At 49.5% G+C, this 20601-nt stretch overlaps 1 protein-coding gene across 1 annotated transcript; it reads right to left on the bottom strand.

Moving 5' to 3' along the window:
• Positions 1–6133: 6133 nt before the first annotated feature.
• Positions 6134–20187, bottom strand: RAB19 (RAB19, member RAS oncogene family). The gene is made up of 4 exons (XM_049775585.1): positions 20110–20187; positions 16104–16331; positions 14149–14332; positions 6134–6426 (listed from the first exon to the last, which is right to left on the bottom strand). Exons 2-4 carry the CDS (start codon positions 16302–16304, stop codon positions 6158–6160), a joined length of 654 nt encoding a protein of 217 aa, XP_049631542.1. The 5' UTR covers positions 16305–16331; positions 20110–20187; the 3' UTR covers positions 6134–6157.
• Between the last annotated feature and the right edge of the window lie 414 nt (positions 20188–20601).

The following is a 20601-nucleotide window of genomic DNA, read 5'->3' as shown; positions in this document are numbered from 1 at the left end:
GTGCCCCTTTGGGCTTATTTCTGAGGCTCTTTCTCTACACTGCCTCTCCCTCCCTGCTGAAAAATGTTTGCAATAAAGCCCCCCAGGCCAACTGGCTGGAGAGATAGCATGGAGGTAGGGCCTTTGCCTTGCATGCAGAAAGACAGTGGTTCGAATCCCAGCATCTCATATGGTCCTCCAGCATAGAGCGTAGAGTCAGGAGTAACCCCTGAGCGCTGCCGGATGTGACCCAAAAACAAAAAAAAAAAGAGAATTTACTAGCCTACCTTGGTGGCTTGAGGGTGTAGGGCCATGCCCAGTAGTGCATAGGGTCCATATATGGTGTCAGGGATAGAACTAGGGTCTGCTCTGCAAGATGAGTGCCCTCTATCCTGGCCCTCTCTTGATTTCTGGGGGATTGAATTCAGTGCCAGCTCCCTGTTGCTTTGTCTTTATGTCTGCTTTACACAACTACGTGATTCCTGGGGGCTGCCACACACTCAAGGTATTCAGTGTCATGGCACATACATTCCTAAAAGCCGTGCTGCCGCTTCCTTGGACAACTTCAAGAGCTTGGCACTTTCTTGCTCCTGGGTTTCAGTATGAAACATATCAACACTATTTGGCAGGGCCACACCTGACCACGCTCAGGGTTATGATTCTTAGTGGAGCTTGGGACCATGTGAGGTGCCAAGAATCAACCCAAGTCTGGTGTGCAAAGCAAGCCCTCTCCCCTCTGTACTGTCACTTCAACCCCTATGGACACTTTATAGAATCTAGGATTTGTACACATGCTTATTGTCATCTTGGCAATAGTGGTCTGTTTCTGAAGTTCCAGTGCGCCCCCCCCCCCCATAGAGTCCCTCAGACACTATGATAGTGCCCCTCAGAGATTCAGCTTGATCCCCCTGGAGGATCAAGGGAGAGCAGTTTTGAGGCTGTGCTTTGGACAATAGATTTTGAAGTGACTCAAATACCAGAACCCTTTTGAGCAGCAAAGGAGTTTACTACTTAGTTTTTTTTTAGGGGGGGCGGGTCACTGCTTAGGTTTTGGGGTATATGTGTCTGTTAACTGCTAAGGTTTGGGGGGTGTTTAGAAATGAACTTCCAAAAGGTTTGAACTTTGTCTGCTTGGGAATAATGAGTTTTAAATATGAAACTGAAATCAGGCTGGCCTATACAATGCTCATTTCTGGCAACCCCCAGGATTGACTGGGGGGGGGGGGGAATAGGGGTAAGACACTGCTTTACAAGCAGCTGACCTGGGACAGCCAACCCTGGCACCATGCATGGTCTCCTGAGCACATGTGGGTGTGGCTTCACAATTAGGGATAAAACTGTAGCACTTTAGCTTCCATTTGCATAGCACGATATTCACTTTCTCTTCCACTAACAGGCTTTTTAGTGGGGTCACACCAGCTGTTGGTGCGATCATAGCTAGGCAACCTTTCTGGCACTGCCCAGGGTGCTGAGGCTCTGAGATCTGACATTGAGCTAGTCCTAAACTACCTTCTCAGCCTAGTAATTTTGCTTTGGAGTCAAACCCAGTGGTGCTCAGGGTTTACTATTGGTTTAGGGAGGGATTCAGATTTGGAGCCCAGGGGTCAGACCAGGGTCCGCCGTTTGCAGAACAAGTGCTTTACTTACCTCTTGTATTTTCTCTGACCTGCCAGCAGAAACCACACAGTAAAGCTGCTGTGTGTGCTTGTAAACAGTGTGAAATAATGAGATAAAACCTTTCTATTGAGCTACTTGGGGTAGGTGAGTTGAAGAGATGGCACAGCAGCTGGCTGGGGTCACCCACGTTTAATTTATCTACACGTGTGTTCCCTCAAGCACAACCAGGTGTGGGGTATTTTCCCCCACATAAAACTGCTGTCAAGTAATGGGCCCCCAAGCACAACCAGATACAATCTTTGAGCACAAAGCCAGAAGATAGTGTCTCCTGGGTCAGGGAGATGATTTACAGGGCTTAAGCAACCAAAATTCTTGATCACCAAGTGAAGCCTAAATATAAATTTTTCCTATGTAATCACAAAATGGTGTTTATTTTTTAATTTTCTATTTTATCCATTTTGGTTTTGGAGCCAAACCTGATAGTGCTCAGATATTACTTTGAGGCTTCTGGTCCTTGGAGCTTTGGTACTGAGACAATTCTGGAACTAGACCTGTGTCCCTCTCCAGTCCCCTTATTCTGGCCCTCTTGATTTAACTGTAAGCATAGCCTGAATCCTGATTTGACATTATTTCTCTCTTGGAAACGTTTTGAGGTATAATTACACACCATCAAATTAACCTCTTCCTTTGCAGTGTATAATTGAGGGGGACTGGAGAGCATAGGAGGTAAGGCACTGACCCATTATGGTTCCCCAACACCCCTGGGGATCATTCAGAGATCACAGGATTAGGGCTAATCCCCTAGCACGACCTCATTGACTGAGGCCCTCTTCCCCAACCTCAAAGTATAATTGGAGGGATTGGGGTATGTGGTTCAAGCTTAGAGCATTTGTTTTGTATGTAGAGGCCTTTACCTCTGTCATGACTACATTCCTTCTTCCTATTGCTCCTTGTTCTTTTCTTCAGCCCCTGCAGTCATGCCACAGAGGTGACTGTCCATTTGGAGAGTTCATTCTGGACTTGTTTGAGGTTTGGAGGCCACACTAAGCCATACTTGGGACTGACTCCTGACTGCTGAGGGATCACTGCCATGTGCAAGGCAAGTGCCTCCCTGTAGACTGGCTGCAGACCTTGCACATTTCATATAAGACACTTGTTGCTAGGCAAGTGGCTTTCACACTGCATCAGAAAATGTATCGGGCCCGGAGAGATAGCGCAGCGGCGTTTGCCTTGCAAGCAGCCGATTCAGGACCAAAGGTGGTTGGTTGAATCCCGGTGTCCCATATGGTTCCCCGTGCCTGCCAGGAGCAGTTTCTGAGCAGACAGCCAGGAGTAACCCCTGAGCACCGCCGGGTGTGGCCCAAAAACCAAAAAAAAAGAAAAAGAAAAAGAAAATGTATCAGTGTATCAGAAAATGCTGGGTGTTCCTTTCACGGATGAATAATATCCCAGGGTATGGTGAAGACACCTTTTGCTGCTCTTCCAGCTAAGAGACTTTTGCGTCCATTCTGGATCAAATTGCTTTCCAAGTTTTCTGTGGCCATGTTTCCTTCCTCTTGTGTGGACAGAGGCCAGTTGCTAACTGACATTTTGAGGCACCTTCCAGCTCATTTTATATTTGCATAATACTCCCAGCCCCTCCACATCCTCTCCTTAATTGCCCATCTCTCAAAGTACTATCTGCATTTTGATTTTACTGGTTGCCCCTTCCCCCACTCACCATCTGGAAGTCAGCCTTCCCTCTGGAATAAGTCTTTTTGGTTTGTTTTTGTTTTTGGGTCATACGCAGCAGTGCTCAGGGGTTACTCCTGGCTCTACGCTCAGAAATCGCCCCTGGCAGGCTCAGGGGACCATATGGGATGCTGGAATTTGAACCACCGCCCTTCTGCATGCAAGGCAAATGCGCCTTACCTCCATGCTATCTCTCTGGCCCCTGGAGTAAGTCTTGACCCAAAATCTAGTCTCAGGCCAGAGAGAGAGCATGGAGGTAAGGCGCTTGCTTTTCATCAGAAGGACAGTGATTTGAATCCCCGAATCCTATATGGTCCCCTGAGCACTGCCGGGTGTGACCCAAAAACAAAAGAAAAAACAAACAAACAAAAAAATCTAGTCTCAAGAGCACTCATGCCTCAGCCTTTTCAGATGATTATACCCCCTGTGCCAAAAAAAGGGGGTTGTGTTCATGTCACCTCTGCTTTAAATTTGCAGATTGCCTAACAGTGCTTTTTGGGGGCATGGGGCCAGAACAGTAGCACAGTAGGTAGGACTGACTGCCTTGCACACACCAACCCAGGTTAGATCTCTGGTATCCCATATCGTCTCTTGAACCTGCCAGGAGTAATTTCTGAGGGCAAAGTCAGGAGTAACCTTGAGCACCTCTGGGTGCAGCCTAGCGACCACCCCCCAAAATACTTTTTGGGCCTGAGAGAACATGGTAAGATTCTCACCTTTGATACTACTGATCTTAATCCAGCCCCCAGGTGTGGTCCCCAAAAAACAATGGTTTTGTGATTATTGTGTGCTGATCTGGAAAATTCACCAGCAGTGCTCAGGAGTCACTCCAGGCTCTGCACTCAGGATAGCTCCATATAGGGAGCCAGAGATCCAAAGCAGGTTAGCTGTATGTATGTAAGGCAGGCACCCTGCCCACTGGACTCCTAAGCCTCATTTTATGGAACGATTCCGATGTGCTTGGCACCTGCATCAGTAATTTTAATTCTATAAGAGTTCGGTGGCATCTCAGCTTTACAATGGAATGAATTTTAATTGAGTCTATCATTTGCCTTTGGTTTCCTGGTTGTTAACCTATATTTAGGTGGTGACTAGAGGCAAACCTGAGGGGACACAACCTGGGCCTTCAAGAACTGTGGACCAAGGTCACCATCCAAGATTGCTGTCTTCCTGTCCCGCCACTGGGCACAACCTTTCCTTCAACTCCTTAGCTCCTTCTGGCAATTGAATCAGCCATTGGCATTTCTACCTCCATTTTGGGAGGGGAAGTTGGCGCCACCAGTAGTGCTCAGGTTGCCACCCCTGGTGGTTCTGGGGGCCCAGGTATGCTGCTTGGTCAAACCAGGCCTCCTTGATCCAATGTGAAAATAAGCCAACAGCAGGACTAGAAAGCCAGAGAGCTAATCCAGGGATTGGTTAAGGGTCTTGTCTTACATCCCTTGGCATGATGAGATCCCTGGTACTATATACTACTTTCCCCAAACACCACAATAATCATTCCTGAGCACCAGAAAGTAAAAAAAAAAAACTAGTGAGAAAAATGATTGTTTATTTTGAGGGTCCATACCATTAAGTCACACTTGAGATATCTTGTGGGGAGGAGTTTGGGCCATATCTGAGAGTTCTTAGAACACACCAAGGTCAGCTGTGGGCACTGTAGGAAAAGCCTTGGTCCCTGGGCCATAGGCCCCAATACTATTTCTCCAGCTCCATGAGGAAGATTCGTTTTTGGGTGCCTTGGTATCCACGTTTTGCAACAGCTCTGCTTCGTGCAAAATGTGGAGCTGCCCACGAGGTCTGTGTAGGTCTGCCTTGTCTGTACAGGTCACTATCGCATTAATACTCAGAGCTGGAAATGTTTGGGAATAGTCCCTGGGCCAGAGGTGAGCCCCACAGATATTTGTCTTGAGCCAGTGTTGGGGAAGGACCAGCTCAGCTTCTCCAGTTTCCAGCATCGCATGAGGCATCTCTGCAGCAAACACCCAGCTCTATCTAAAAAGGTTTTATTGCTCATGGAGTATGCAAGCTGCAGCCCCTTGGGCCTCCCAGACACTTAGAATTGTTTTAATTCCAGATAAAGGTAACTTGGGACACTCTGGACACTTACAATCATGTGAGCTTGGTGAGAAGAGATGGGGAGGCAGAATCCAATTTCAGCCTATGGCCTGCACTGCACAGCTCCTGACCTTGGTGCCCACAGAATCACTGAGCCTGAGGCTGATGTCTCCATCTGCCCAAGCTGGGCTCCTGAGAAGGGCTCTGGAATGTTCCAAACTTCCTGACCTCTGTAGAACACAGCTGAAGGGGCAGGGGACAGGGAAGGGAAGCTGGAGCTGGGATGTTGCACTAGAGCACAGAAGCTCTGGACTTGTTCTCTGGCATTTGCAAAAACACACAAACCCATCATCCGTCTCTGGGCCTTAAGTTCCAGCTTCCCTGGGCCATGGTGCCTTTTCTGGTATGTGTGCTAGAGGGAGACCAGGCAGAGGGACTCGGCCTCTTGGCAAGGATTAAGAATGAGTGGCAAGTCCACTCTGGTATGCTATATGGCTCAATAGCAGACATGGGGGCTCAGAAGGCACAGCACTGGGGCACTCTGCAGATACCGGAGTACTCAATAGCAAAGATACTCAGTGGACATGGGGGAACTCAGATTTGGGGCACTCTGCTGATATTGGGACACTAATATCACTGGGGGTACAATGCAGTAAGAAGAGGTTCAGTAGACACTGAGCGGATAGTGGGCTCAGCAGAATCTCGGATACTCTGCACCTCTTGGGGATCAGACTGCCTTTGGTTCAGGGCCCCGCAGGCCACCTCACAAGCATGGTCAGCAAGTGCAGTGGGTCTTCTCGCTCAACTCCTGGGCCAGGATGATGGAGGTAGAACTGTGGGGGACATTGCTTGGGCTGCTATCAGTACAGGCCTGTGGGCTGTTGCGGGCAACCAACTCCCTGGCCATGAGCAGGAAGACTTCGCTAATGTTCCTGGACTCCTTGGCCGATGTCTCCAGCACTGCCAGGAGGCCGTGCTTCTCCGCCAGCGAGCAGGCTTCCTCAAACAGCACACACCGCTGCTCCCACAGGTCCGATTTGGTCCCTGCAAGCGGAAAGAAGCCAATGAGCAGCAGCTTCTTCAGATCTTGGTGGTTTTCTTGTTCGGTTAGGGGGGAAAAAAAAGCAGGTTTGGGGTCCAGAGCCATAGTAGGGCATTTTGCCTTGCATATGGTCTACCTAGGTTTCATCCCCGGCATCTCATATGGTTCTCTGAGCCTGCCAGGAGTAATTTCTGAGCACAGCCAGGAGTTACCCTTGAGTAACTGGGTGTGCACAGTTACTGAGGCCACTGGGTGTGCCTCCTACCATAAAAGGTAGGTAGGCTTTAGAGGTTGGAGCTCTAGTAGAACAGATAAGGAAGGCATTTGCCTTGTACTCAACAGACTCAGATTTGACTCTCAGTTCTTAGCATCCCATATGGTCCCTGAGCACTACCAGGAGTAATTCCTGAGTGCAGAGCCAGGAGTAACTTCCCTCTCTCCAGCACTGCTCATGTGGCCCCAAACATAAACAAAAAAACAATCCAGACTCAGTGAGCATTTTAGGGTGGGGAAGGTATTCTGGCAAAAACAATCTGCCTTTGAAGTATGCACATGGCCTGGAGTTTGATTCCTGTACTGCTCATCTTCCCTAATGCACAAGCAGCCACATGCAAGCACTACAGCCAGGAACTGCGACTCATTCCTGACCAAGCAAGGGGCCCTGTGCAAGCCCTTTGGCCATCTGACCAGGTGCAAGCATCCCCATCCAATCGGACCATCTGCTTTCCCTACAAGAGGTGAAGAACATTCATTCAGGGCTTATGCACTTGCTTGCATAAATGGAGGGCAGGCAGTTATTGGGAACAGGAGTAGTAGTGAAGAGAGATCACTCAGCTGAGTCCTGCAGGTTGTCTGAACTGCAGGGGCATGCTTTTGTGGTGTGACAAATCTGTTTTTGTTGGTTTATTTGCTTTGGACCTGGCAGTGCTCAAGGGTTACCCCTAGCTCTGTGCTCAGGGATCACTCCTGACAGTGCTTGGGGGACCATATGCAGTACTGGGGATTAAGTTGGAGTCAATTGCATGCCCATTTTTTTTTAGGTCACACAGTAGTGTTTAGGGGTTACTCTGGCTCCTGGCAGGCTTGGGGGACCATATTGACTGCCGGGAATCGAACCAGGGTTCGTCCTGACTGCTGTGCTATCTCTCCGCCCCAGGCATGTGTTTTACTCCTGTATTTTCTGTGAAGCCTCACATTTTTTCCTAGGTGAGAATTAATAGACAATAAAATGCACATATGTGGTATTTCCTCTCAATGACTTTGACAATGTCTTTGACACGATCTTTGCAGACATAAAACATTCCTAGGGCCCGGAGAGATAGCACAGTGGCGTTTGCCTTGCAAGCAGCCGATCCAGGACCAAAGGTAGTTGGTTCGAATCCCGGTGTCCCATATGGTCCCCCGTGCCTGCCAGGAGCTATTTCTGAGCAGACAGCCAGGAGTAACCCCTGAGCACCGCCGGGTGTGACCCAAAAAATAAAATAAAATAAAAATTCCTAATTTTATCGAAAACTGAGGACAGGGCAGGCCTGGCCTGGCCTTCTTGGGTCAATGTCCCATCTCTTCTGCGCCTGAGCTTCCATCCCTGTCTCCATTCTGGCAGTGTACTTTGATTTATAAAAGCAGGAATTCAAAGGCAAAAGCTCTTCTGGAACATGGGATTCCTTGCACTGCTCTCCTTGTTAAGATGCCTAATGAAGTCAGGCTAGCTGGTTTCTGCACCTGGTTTTTATTATTGCCCTATGAGGAACCTTTTAAACCGCCCCCCACTTTCCTCTCCCAGGAAAAACTTGACCACATTTGAACAGAGACAGGGTTGACTTGGCAGGAAGTTGCAAATACACAGTCGTGTTACCCACTACCCGGTTTACCCCACACACACATACAAAGTACAAGATCAAAACCTGGAAATGGCTTGATCTCAAGCCCCCTGCTTTCCCTTACTCTTGATTGTCTGTTTATTGCCAATTTCTACTCTACAGAAGCCCATGTTCTCTCTCTGACACATACTTCTCCCTTTCTCTCCCCTCACTCACATCTAAGTCTCATTAAAAACTGAAGAGAAAACAAAACAGGAAATTGCTGACACGGCCAGAGTGATAGCACAGCATAAGGCGTTTCCTTGCACGCGGCCAACACAGGACGGACTTCTGTCCGATACCCTGCACCTCCTATGGTCCCCCAAGCCTGCCAGGGGTGATTTTTTTTTTTTTTTTTTGGTTTTTGGGTCACACCCGACAGTGCTCAGGGGGTATACTCCTGACTCTGCTCAGAAGTTGCTCCTGGCAGGCTCAGGGGACATATGAGATGCTGGGAATCGAACTGGGGTCTGTCTTATGTTGGCAACATGCAAGGCAAACACCTTACCGCTGTGCTATCGCTCTGGCCCCCAGGGTGATTTCTCAGTGTAGAGCCAGGAATAACCCCTGAGCGCCGCCGAGTGTGGCCCCAACACAAAACAGACACGACCCACAGATATGGCTCAGGCCTCAGGTCACACTTGCATGCCCGTGTGTGTGTGTGTGTGTGTGTGTGTGTGTGTGTGTGTGTGTGTGTGTGTGTGGTATGTGCATGCACAGGCACACATGTATGGGTGTGTATATGTGTAATTAGTCACACGTTTTGGGGTGGGTACATCTGACAGTGCTTGGGTTGCTCCTGGCTCTACTCCGGATCACTTCTGGCGGGGCTCAAGAGACCATGCGTAATGCCAGGGATCAAGCCAAGATCAGCTCAATCATGTGCAATGCAAGTGCCTTATCCTGTACCATCTCTCCAGCTTCAAGGTGTCATTTTATCACATTTACAGTCTAACCAAATGGAGCTGGGTGGTTCAGGGGTTAAGGTGCTTGTCGTACATACAGCCAACCCAAGTTCAATCCCTAGTACTGCAAAAGTTCCCCATATCCCTTCTAGGAATGGTCCCTGTGTCCCGCTAAGAGTCCCTGAGTTGATCCCTGAGCACTGTGAGTTGCTACCACCCTCCCCTCCGAAAAAGGGCAGGAGACTGAATAACCCCTCAAATAATGAGGAGACACTCCCATGGTTGAAAAGATGCTCTGTCACTATAAACAGGGCATTACAAGTCATGTCCACCAGTCAGATAAGGACATACTTGTCCGTAGGAGGAAGTTCTGTTGGCCACTAAGTGCCTGGGTGGCCTAGGAGTCCTGGTCAATCTAGCTGTGTATAGTCAAGTGTGTGTTGCCACAGCCACTACAGGGTGTGGCCCCTTAGTGAGCTCCACCACTAAAGGGCACAACCCCTGGGAGATCAGGCTTATGGGCATCCAAACAAAAGGGTATGCGACCCCTGGTATGCCCACAACACCTCAGCCAGGTGTACGTGCACCATCTGGTGGCCATAAGAACGCTGACTGGACAGGAAGGGCACGAAATCAAGGGTGGAGGTCAGGGGTCAGAATCAGAATGACAAGTGTCCTGTGGCTGGAGCAAACCTTTGAGAACTGCAAGTAAATATAAGTTGACTCCAGCATAGCCCCAACCCAGCCTTGTGGGGGCAGACAGCCACAGGAATGGTGCAGATAGCAAAATGGGGGGGGAGGTGGAGGAAATTGGGGCTGCACATAGTGAATTCTCAGGGCTACTACTGGTTCTGTGCTCAGGGATCATTCCTGTCAGGTCTTTAGGACTATATGTGGCACCAAGGATTAAACCCAGGTCAACTATAGCAAAACAAGCACCCTACCTGCTGTTCTATTGCTCTGTCCCTTACTAAGCACTTTTTATTGCCATGAAAACATACTCATTTCATTAAATTTTGTTGTTTGTTTGGTGTTTGAGCCACACCCAGCAGTACTCAGGGGTTACTTCTGACTCTGTGCTCAGAAATCGCTCCTGGTGGCTTGGTGGACCATATGGGATGCCAGGGATTGAACCTGGGTCTGTCCCAGGTTGGCTGCATGCAAGGCAAATGCCCTACCACTGTGCTATTACTCCAGCCCTTAAATTTTATTGTTTGTTTTGGGGGCAATATTAAAGGGCTAGTCCTACCTCTGTGACTCTGGCAGTGCTCATGAATTTGAACCAGAGTCACAGCAAGGTAAGTGCCTTCTGTCCTATTCTATCTCTCTGGCCCATATCAAGTCTTTTATATATATATATATTTTTTTTGGGGGGGGTGGGGGGTGTTCAGGAGTGACCCCTAGCAATGCTTGTGGGACTATATGTGATGTCAGGAAACCATTAAGGGTAGGTCACATGTGAGGCAAATGCCCTCTTGACAGGCAAGGCCTGTCTCTCTAGTCATAGGATTCCTTTAAAATGAAAAATCAGAGAGATAGGACAGCAGGTAAGGCCAACCCATGATTGATCTTCGACATCCAATGTGGTCCCCTGAACACCATCAGTAATAACCTCTGAGTGCAGAGCCAGGAATAGACCTTGCACTTCAGGTATGACAAAAAAAAAAAAAACATGGGCCAAAATGATAGCATAGCCGGTAGGGACTTTGCCTTGCATTCTACCAGCCTGGGTTCAATCTTGAGCATCACACATGGTCCCCCAAGCCTGCCAGGAGTGATTTCTGAGCACAGAGATCCCGAGCAGCTGCTGTTTTGAGTGTGGCTCAAAACAAGACAAAAACAATCTGAGCAGACCTGAGAGGGAGCAGGAGGCCCCCTGCATGCTGAGTTACAGCAGTGGATGCCTTTGGCCTTCAAACTGCCCTGTGCAGTAGGGCTTGAGCCAACCCGCCCAGAGGAAGCATCTCCTTGGCACATAGCTGAACACTTAGGAGGAAGTAAAAAGGCAGCTTTGCTTGCTTGCACAACTGAAGCAGCAGAAGTGACCAGAGCTTGGTTCAAGTTTCTGAAAGATGCCACAGACCTGCCAGAATCCAGGCTCAATCACTGTGAACCATAAAAGTTTCTGCTCGTTTCATGCTTTGTCTCAATTGACTTTGGATCCGTGTGTGTGTGTGTGTGTGTGTGTGTGTGTGTGTGTGTGTGTGTGTGTGTGTGTGTGTGTGTTTGAACCCTCATGTAGCAATGCTTAGGGGATACTCTCTTGGTACCTGGGGTCCTGAGGTACATTCCTAGTGGTATCAGGAGACCCTATGGTACTCTGGGATTCTAGCATGCCAAACCTGTGTACTAGCCCTGTGAGGCATCTTTACTGGCTCTGACAAAAAGTCATTTTAAGGGACCGGAGTGATAACACAGCAGGTAGGGTATTTGCCTTGCATGTAGCCAACCCAGGCTTGATTCCCAATATCCCATGTCCCCCAAGCCCACCAAGAGTGATTCCTGACCACAGAGCTAGGCCAGATGTGGCCCAAAAACAAAGCTAAAAATATCATTATGGGGGCTGAAGTGATAGTATAACAGACAGGGTACTTGCCTTGCATGCAGCTGGCCAGGAGCCCTACCAGGAATGATCTGAGTGCATACCCAGGAGCAATAAGCCCTGAGCATTGCTGGGTGTCCCTCAGAACAAGTCAAAACTCATTCCAGAGTGCCACAACTGGTCTCTTCCAAGCTCCACGCAGGCTTTGGGGATGCCTGAGCATGACCTAGACTCCAGGTGCTTCCTGAGGCACCTACATGCCCATTAGCAAGACATTCCTTCTGAATGGCCACACCCCACATGATTTCTGGAACTGAGTACCAGGGAGCATGTATTCTTTATCCTTTAGAAAAAATATTTGGGGGAATAATTAGGGGGAGCTTCTTGAGGGTGCTCAGGGGGCCTGGGGTCTCCACTGACAATTCTCAGTTTTCTCTCTCTCTCCTGAAGTGGAACCTTCATGCCCCAATCCCAACTGGGGAGATGTATTGGGTCTGGAAGCAACACCAACACATAAAATAATCCACACACGGTTAGAGAGATAAAACAGGTTCAGGAACTTCCACCACAGCTCTTTTTGCCAGCAGGCAAAAATACCTGCTTCTGACAACCTAGATGTGGAAAAGAAACTGAAAGAAGCTCCTCCCTGAGACCTGAGGCCATTATTGGGAAGTGAAAGACCAGTCCCAAGGGTAATAGGTAACAGAGAGTAAGGGACCAATCTGGAAGTTCTTCTAGCAAAGAAGAATGATCCTGAACAGAATGAAAACTGGTTATTCTGACACTCCTCTCTCTGTCTTTCTCCCTCCCTTCTCTTTCTTCCTTTTTGGAGTGGGGGACTGACTCCTGGCTCTGCACTCAGGAATTCAGGAATTACTCCTGGCAGGGCTCAGGAGACCATATGGGATGCTGGGGATCAAACCTGGATTGGCCAAGTGCAAGGCAAGCACCCTACCCACTGCACTCTTGCTCCAGCCCCAGCAATTCTTGATTAAGCAGCAGGCATTGAATGCAAGGACTCATAGAAGGCTTATCCCTTCAGTGCAGATTTACCCAGCAGCGCTCAGCGCCTTCAGAGTACACCCAGTCATGCTTTAGGGACCTCATGGTGTCCAGGGTGACTCTAGTTGGCTGCAGACTAAGCATGTGCCTTCAATTTGTGTTGTCTCCTAGCCCACAGTCGTCGTCGTCGTCTTCTTCTTCTTCTTCTTCTTCTTCTTCTTCTTCTTCTTCTTCTTCTTCTTCTTCTTCTTCTTCTTCTTCTTCTTCTTCTTCTTCTTCTTCTTCTTCTTCTTCTTCTTCTTCTTCTCCTCCTCCTCCTCCTCCTCCTCCTCCTTCTCCTTCTCCTTCTCTTCTCCTTCTCCTTCTCCTCCTCCTCCTCCTCCTCCTCCTTCTCCTTCTCCTCCTCCTCCTCCTCCTCCTCTTCTTCTTCTTCTTCTTCTTTTCTTTTTTTTTTTGCTGGTTTGAAAGTGCTTATTAGCTCCTGGTTTTGTGCCCAGGGATCACACCTGTCAGGGTTTGGGGACCATATTGGGTGCTAGGGATCGAACCTGGGTCAGCCACGTGTAAGGCAAGTGCTATTACTTCATGTCCTATCTCCAACCTCCAGAATCTTTATTTTTTTTCTTTTGGTTTTTGGGCCACACCCAGCGGCACTCAGGTTACTTCTGGCTCTGTGCTCAAAAATCGCTCCTGGCAGGCTCCCAGGGGGACCATATGAGATGCTGGGGATCAAACTGGGTCCATCCCAGGTCCAGAGCATGCAAGGCAAAAGCCCTACTGCTGTGCTTTCTCTCCAGCCCACAGAATCTTTTTTTCTTTTTGGTTTTTGGGTCACACCCAACAGTGCGCAGGGGTTTCTCCTGGCTCTACGCTCAGAAATCACTCCTGGCAGGCTCGGGGGACCATATGGGATGCCGGGATCTGAACCACCGTCCTTCTGCATGTAAGGCAAAAGTCCTACCTCCATGGTCTCTCCAGCCCCCAGAATCTTTTTTCTTAAGAGTTCATATCCCATCCCTCAATCCCACCAGATCTCAAACTGAATCTCATGCTAATTTCTGGGCCCCACTTGTTCTGAACTCTTGTCTACTGCTTGGACTTTTGGGGGGGTTGTGGCACTAAAGGGACCAAGGATCAAACCCAGGGACTCATCTACCATTGAGTTGAGTTACAGCCCTGCTTGCTTGGTGTTATTGGGTGGGGCCCATGGGGCATATACCCAGCAGTGCTCTGGGGACCACGAGGTGCTGGGAATTGAACTCAAGGTCTTTGCACAGGCAAGAAATGGCCTAGACCCCTTCAGCCATCAAGCTTCACTGCCTCTTGCAAAGGGTCACAAAGAAAGCTGAGCACCTGCAGAGGGTGCTAGAGAGACCTGCCCTTCGCCCTTCCACCCTTCCCCTGAGGCCCACATACCGATGAGCATGATGACCAGGTTGGCCGCCCCATACTTCTCTATTTCGTGGATCCAGTGCGGGACAGACTCGAACGTGGAGCGCCGTGTGAGGTCATAGGCGATGATGGCTGCATGGGCGCTGCGGTAGTAACTCTGTGTGATAGTCCGGAAGCGCTCCTGGCCCGCTGTGTCCCATACCTGCATCTAGAGGGGGCAGGAACAAGGCGGATTGAGGGGCTGCCACTCCTGGGAAGTGCCACTCCTCGTCTGAAAAGGACCGTTTTCTGGTCCAGTGGGATAGTGCCTTACTCATGGCTGATCTGGGCTTTTTCTTGGCATCCCTTAAGGTCCCTTGAGCACCTACCTTCAGATTTTTGTTGTTGTTGTTGTTGTTAGTGTCACACCTGGTGACACTCAGAGATTACTCCTGGTTATGCGCTAAGAAATCGCTCCTGGCTTGGGGGACTTTATGGGACACCGGGGAATCGAACCATTGGCTAGCATGAGCAAGTCAGGTGTCTTACTGCATGTGCCACCGCTCCAGCTCCAGAATTTTTTTTGGGGGGGGGGGGTCCACACCCAGCAGCTCTCAGGGGTTACTCCTATGAGCTAGAATTTTTAAAAAGGCAGGTTTTTGTACTTCACTTTTACAAGGTTCAGCTTACACATCTGGGATTGACTGGGCCAGGACTTAATTTTTTTCTCTTACTTCCCTAGACACAGAATTTACACGTAGGCCTCTGGGCCACCATCCTAAGGCACACTTGTCAGGAAAATGAAGCTGTTTTCCTGAGATCTGGTATCTTTTGCTTTATTTCTGACTTGGGGCTACACCCAGTGGGCTTAGGGACTATTTCAGCTGGGACCTTGAGATCACCTCCAGATGCATTCAGGGAACCATGAAAGTTTTTCTGTTTGGCATCAAGATTTTCTTTGTGTGTGTGTGTGTGTGTGTGTGTTTGTCTTTTGGGAGGAGGGGCTACACTCAGCGGTGTTCAGGGTTTATTCCTGGCTTTGTGCTTAGGGGTCGGTCACTCCTGGTAGCACTGGTGATAGGGCCAGACTACATCCCTGTCACCGCATATAGTCCCCTGAATCCCGCCAGGTGTGATCCCTGAACACAAAGACAGAAATAGTCCCTGAGCACTGCCTGGTATGCCCCAAACTCAAAACAAAAACATGAAAGAAAAAGAAAAAAAGAGAGTCAGGGGGTTGGTGAGATAGCACAACAGTAAGGCGTTTGTTTGCCTTGCATGCTGCCGACCCAGGACTGATGATGGTTCGAATCTCGGTATCTCATATGGTCCCCCATGCCTGCCAGGAGCTATTTACCAAGTTCCGTGTTTGCCATTTATCTTTTGACTTTGTTCATGGTATCTTAGCAATTAGGAATTTGACCTTCCTAGAGATACAGAGAAGTGGACAGGTCTGTCCTTTAAAAGGTGAGTGAGAGTAGTTCCATTTAGGCTTTTACCCCTGATTTTATTTATTTATTGAGCCACACCCAGTGACACTCAGGGGTTACTCCTAGCTATGCGCTCAGAAATTGCCACTGGCTTAGGGATATGGTACGCCAGGGGGATTGAACCGAAGTACATCCTAGGCTAGCACGCACAAGGCAGATGCCTTATGCCCTGCACCACCGCTCTGGTCCCGACCCCTGATTTTAAATAGTCACAAAGAGAGCTGGAGAGATAACACACTGGTAGGGCATTTGCCTTGAACTTGGCCTACCCGGGATGGTCCCGGGTTTGATCCCCAGCATTCCAGGAGCAATTTCTGAGCATAGAGCCAGGAGTAACCCCTAAGTGCCGCTGGGTGTAACTCCCCCCAAAATAGCCCCAAAGCTTTTGGGGGCTGGGGGGAAATCACTGATATTTTTAGGGGGCTCATGTTTTCTGTTCCCACCATTCATTCTTGAACCGTCTGTGTGTGCTGAAGGAAACCCCTGCCCAAAGAGGTGAAGCCGCCCGACCTTCACTTTCTTGCCATTGACCTCCAGGGAGCGCACGGTGAAGTCCACGCCAATGGTGTTCTGCTGCGCCTCACTGTACAACCCAGATGTGAAGTGCTGCACCACGCACGTTTTGCCCACGTTGGAGTCCCCAATGAGGATGACTTTAAACAGGTAGTCGAAGTTCTCATCCGCTGCCCTCCCAAGAGTGGGAAACTGCATGGCTCTGTTTGCTTGAAAGGTGCCAAGCTTGAAAGGAAAGGAGGAAGCCATTCATCAAGACATACTCCCAGACCATCACAGGACTTATGTACCACTCCCACCACCCTCTGCCTGGCCCTGGGTGCAGTAGACACTAGGGGATGAAGACATCAATCAAAACCTTGGTTAGAGACACTGAATGTCTCACACTCTGTTCACATGGCCAGAGGAGACACCCACAGCCATGCAGACTTGCTGTCATCAGTGGAAAGATTCATGTCTATTTCCTGCCCATCTCCAGAGGGGTGTGGGGAGAGCAGACAAGACACTTAGCCTCCCAAAAGCCAGTGGGGGATAAAATTGTCAGGCAGCTTAGACGGAGCTCAAAGCTGAGTACAGGCTTTGCCTGTGGAAACCCGGTTTTAACCCCCAACACTGTATGGTCCCCTAAACACCACCAGGAACACTGCTGGATAAAGCCCAAAACCAGAGAAAAGAAAAAATTTAGTGCTTTGTTTTGTTTTGTTGGTTTGTTTGGGGTGATACTTGGCAGTGCTCAGGGGTTACTCCTGGCTCTGCATTCAGGAATCACTCCTGGCACATTAGATCATATGGTATGCCTGAATTTGAACCCGGGCCAGCCACTTGGCAAGGTAAATTGCCCTTTCCACTGTACTATCTTCCAGCCACCCCCAAAAAGATGTGACAGAATTGGCCATTTAGGGAACAGGATGACCTTTTACTTCTAATTGGCATCTGAGTGTGTGTGGTGCCAGGGAAGGAACTCAGGACATTGTATGTGCAAAGCACATGCTCTTCTGCTGGCCACTTCCTGACCTAGGACCTCATATTTCTTTTTTTTTGTTTGTTTGTTTTTGGCCACACCCATTTGACCCTCAAGGGTTACCCCTGGCTATGCGCTTAGAAATCGCTCCTGGCTTGGGGGACCATATGGGACACCGGGGAATGGAACCGCAGTTCGTCCTAGGCTAGCGCCTGCAAGGCAGACACCTTACCTCTAGCGCCACCTTCCTGGCCCCAGGACCTCATATTTCTTAACCAGGAAATGAGGTTGTTGAAAATATTTCACATGTGGGGAACTGAGTGATTGGGTAGTGGGATAGATATTTGCCTTGCACCTGGCCAATGTAGGTCCAATCTCGAGCATCCCATATGGTCCCCCAAGCCTGCCAGGAGTAATTTCTGAGTGCAGAGCCAGAAGTAATCTCTAAGTGCCACAGGGTGTGACCCAAAAACAAACAAACAAGCAAACAAAGTAAATATTTGAAATGAGATCTATGGTTTGAAGGCTTATGGCATATTTAGCTACAGACCAGAAAATTCCTTAGGATTTCTAATGGGGATGGAGAGATAGCACAGTAGTAGGGCCTTGCATGAGACTGACCCGAACGGACAGACCCAGGTTTGGTTCCCAGCATCCCATATGGTCCACCTGCCAGGAGTGATTTCTGAGTTGCAGAGCCAAGAGCAACTCCTGAATGCCGCCAGGTGTGGCCCAAACCCAGTCCCCCCAAAATTTTAATGAGGGACCTGTCTTACAATCAGCTTTCCTGGGTTTGATCTTCAGCATTCCAAGCCCCACCAGGGGTAATTCTTGAGCACAGAATCAGAAGTTAGCAAATCCAAAAACCAACCCCAACCCCCAGAAAAAGAATTTCTATTGAGGGGCTGGAGCGGTGGCGCAAGCAGTAGGGCATTTTGCCTTGCACACACTAACCTAGGACAGACCACGGTTTGATCTCCAGGAGCTTGGTGTCCTGAGTGTCACCGGGTATGATCCAAAAACAAACAAAAAAAATAGATTTTCTATTGAGGGTCTGGAACAATAGTATAGTGGATAGGATGTTGGCCTTGCACAGAGCCCACCCACGTTCGATCCCAGTATACCACATGGCTTCACAAGCACTGCCAGGAGTGCAGTACAGAACCAGGGGGAATTACGCCTTGAGTACCACTGGATGTGAAAGAGTATTAGGAGTATTTTCCTAATTAAAGATGATCATAATTGCCTAGGAGACAAAGATAAATTGTGGAGGCCAGCAAATGACACATGGAGTTGAGCACATTGTCCTTGGAGCACTATTGGGAGTGACCCCTAAATCAGGAGTAATTCTTGACCATGGTCATATATGGCTCAAAACCCAAAGAACATATAATACCAATATTTGAAGTTCATCTTAGACTATGTAATACACACACTATATTGTATATTTGATTTTTATTTACTTTGGGGTTTATTTATGGATTTTTGTTTTTGGTTTTTGTGTTACACCTGGTAGCGCTCAGGGGTTACTCCTGGCTCTGTGCTGAGAAATTGCTCCGGGCAGGTTCGGGGACCATATGGGATGTTGGAGATTGGGCCCAAGTCTGTCCTGGGTCGTCCACGTGCAAAGCAAACACCCTATCGCTGTACTATCATTCTGGCCCCATTTATTTTGGTTTTGGGATCACACCCCACAGTGCTTAGGATTTACTCTGTACTTAGGGCTCACTCTTGTCAGGATTAGGAAGACCAAATGAGGGTACTAGGGATTGAACCTGTGTCAGCCAGAGGGAAGGCAAAGTTGCTACCTGCTATGCTATCCTTCTGGCCTCTCTATTGCAAATTTTTTGAGGAAAAACCTTGGAGCCACAGCTGGTTATGGTAAGGATGCAAGGCAGGTGTTCTGCTGCACTATCTACTTGAGGTCCTCCATATATTTACACACACTCTCCCCAGAGGATTCTTTTCTCCTTCCTTCCTTCCTTCCTTCCTTCCTTCCTTCCTTCCTTCCTTCCTTCCTTCCTTCCTTCCTTCCTTCCTTCCTTCCTTCCTTCCTTCCTTCCTTCCTTCCTGTGCAAATGTAATTCCTGTTCCTGGCTCTGCCCTCCCTCCCTTCCTTCCTTCCTTCCTTCCTTCCTTCCTTCCTTCCTTCCTTCCTTCCTTCCTTCCTTCCTTCCTTCCTTCCTTCCTTCCTGGCTCTGCCCTCCCTCCCTCCCTCCCTCCCTCCCTCCCTCCCTCCCTTCCTTCCTTCCTTCCTTCCTTCCTTCCTTCCTTCCTTCCTTCCTTCCTTCCTTCCTGTGCAAATGTAATTCCTGTTCCTGGCTCTGCCCTCAGAATTACTCCTGGTGTCCTGGTGTGCTTGGGGGACCTTATGGGATGGCGAGGATTGAACCTGGCTGAACAATGTGCAAGGCAAAAGTCTTCCCAGCGCCCTCCCCTCTGAACTATTACTTTGGCCTCTGGGTTCTGCTCAGGCGCTTCAATGGGCTTTGGGTGGGTCACTCCCTGGCTGCTTGTGACCCTTCCACATGACAGCCCAGCAGATATTCTCAGCAAGAGCCTGGCCCTGGAGCCATTGGCCCTCCCCGTTGTGCCCTGATTAGGTCCCTGCGACCAGAACCGTGAGCAACTAACTTCCTTCTCCAAATCCCCTACCCCCGCTGACCAGGCTCTAGAAAAGGGAGAGATTTCATCACACCTCATGGGTGACACCAAGTCCCCAAGCCCTGCGCTATACAGCCCCCAAGTCCTCCCAGGAGGTTCTGAAGTGCCAGAACTGAGTGATGAGCCACCAGGGCGCACGGCCCACCCACCCACCTCATAACCCTCCCTTTGCGCCCTTCTCACATTTTCCAATAAAGAAAAGCCATTCCACTTCCGGGGCCTGATCCCTGTAACCTGAGCTGAAATCTGACACCCCCCTTCGCTATCCCCTCTCCTCGAACTGGACCCCAGCCGTCCCCCCACTTCCCCAAAACGGCCCTGCCAGGAGGAAGGCGTCCCCACCCATCCCATCCCATTTCATCCAGCCTGCTCGCTCACCTGTGCGCACCGCTCCTGCGCGCTCCGGGGCCTCCTCCAGGTAAGACGTTTCCACTTTTCTTTCCCTGCGGGCGCCCCTTCTTCCTCCTGCCTCGTGGCGAGGTGGGAACTGTAGTTCTGAGCACCCCAGGGTCAGATTGGGCGCCCAGAGGAAGCCAAAGGAAAGCGCCCGCCCTCTGCGTCCGCTGCTGCTGCTGCGACAGGCACAGGTGAGCAGGTGAGCCGGGCCACGCTGTCACCCAGCCAAAGGCCAGACTCCAGCGCTTACCTGCCAGCACTGCCAGCTCCCTGCCCTTCCCCCTCCTTGCCTCCTCGGGTGCCACCCTCTGATTTTTTTCCCTGGGGTTCCCTTGATTGACCAGGTGGGGGTCAGGACGTTATTGGAGACAGGGAGTGGTTGTATTGAGCTGGAAAGAGTTTTTAAGGGGCCACCGAGGCTGCAAAGATTGTTTGAGGGAGGGCCACTGAAACAGGAAACGAACCAAAGGACTG

This window comes from Suncus etruscus, chromosome 1, assembly GCF_024139225.1.
Source record: "Suncus etruscus isolate mSunEtr1 chromosome 1, mSunEtr1.pri.cur, whole genome shotgun sequence".
Classification (NCBI taxonomy): Eukaryota; Metazoa; Chordata; class Mammalia; order Eulipotyphla; family Soricidae; genus Suncus; species Suncus etruscus.
This window is presented reverse-complemented; position numbering and strand designations above follow the sequence as displayed.

Bases quoted from the DNA above. Each gene is read 5' to 3' on its own strand.
- RAB19 (XM_049775585.1), bottom strand. From the start codon at position 16,304: ATGCAGTTTCCCACTCTTGGGAGGGCAGCGGATGAGAACTTCGACTAC. The intron at 14,333-16,103 runs GTCGGGCGGCTT...TGCCCCCTCTAG, and splicing joins TCAATGGCAAGAAAGTGAAG to ATGCAGGTATGGGACACAGC. The intron at 6,427-14,148 runs GTATGTGGGCCT...TTCCGCTTGCAG, and splicing joins CCTGGTCATCATGCTCATCG to GGACCAAATCGGACCTGTGG.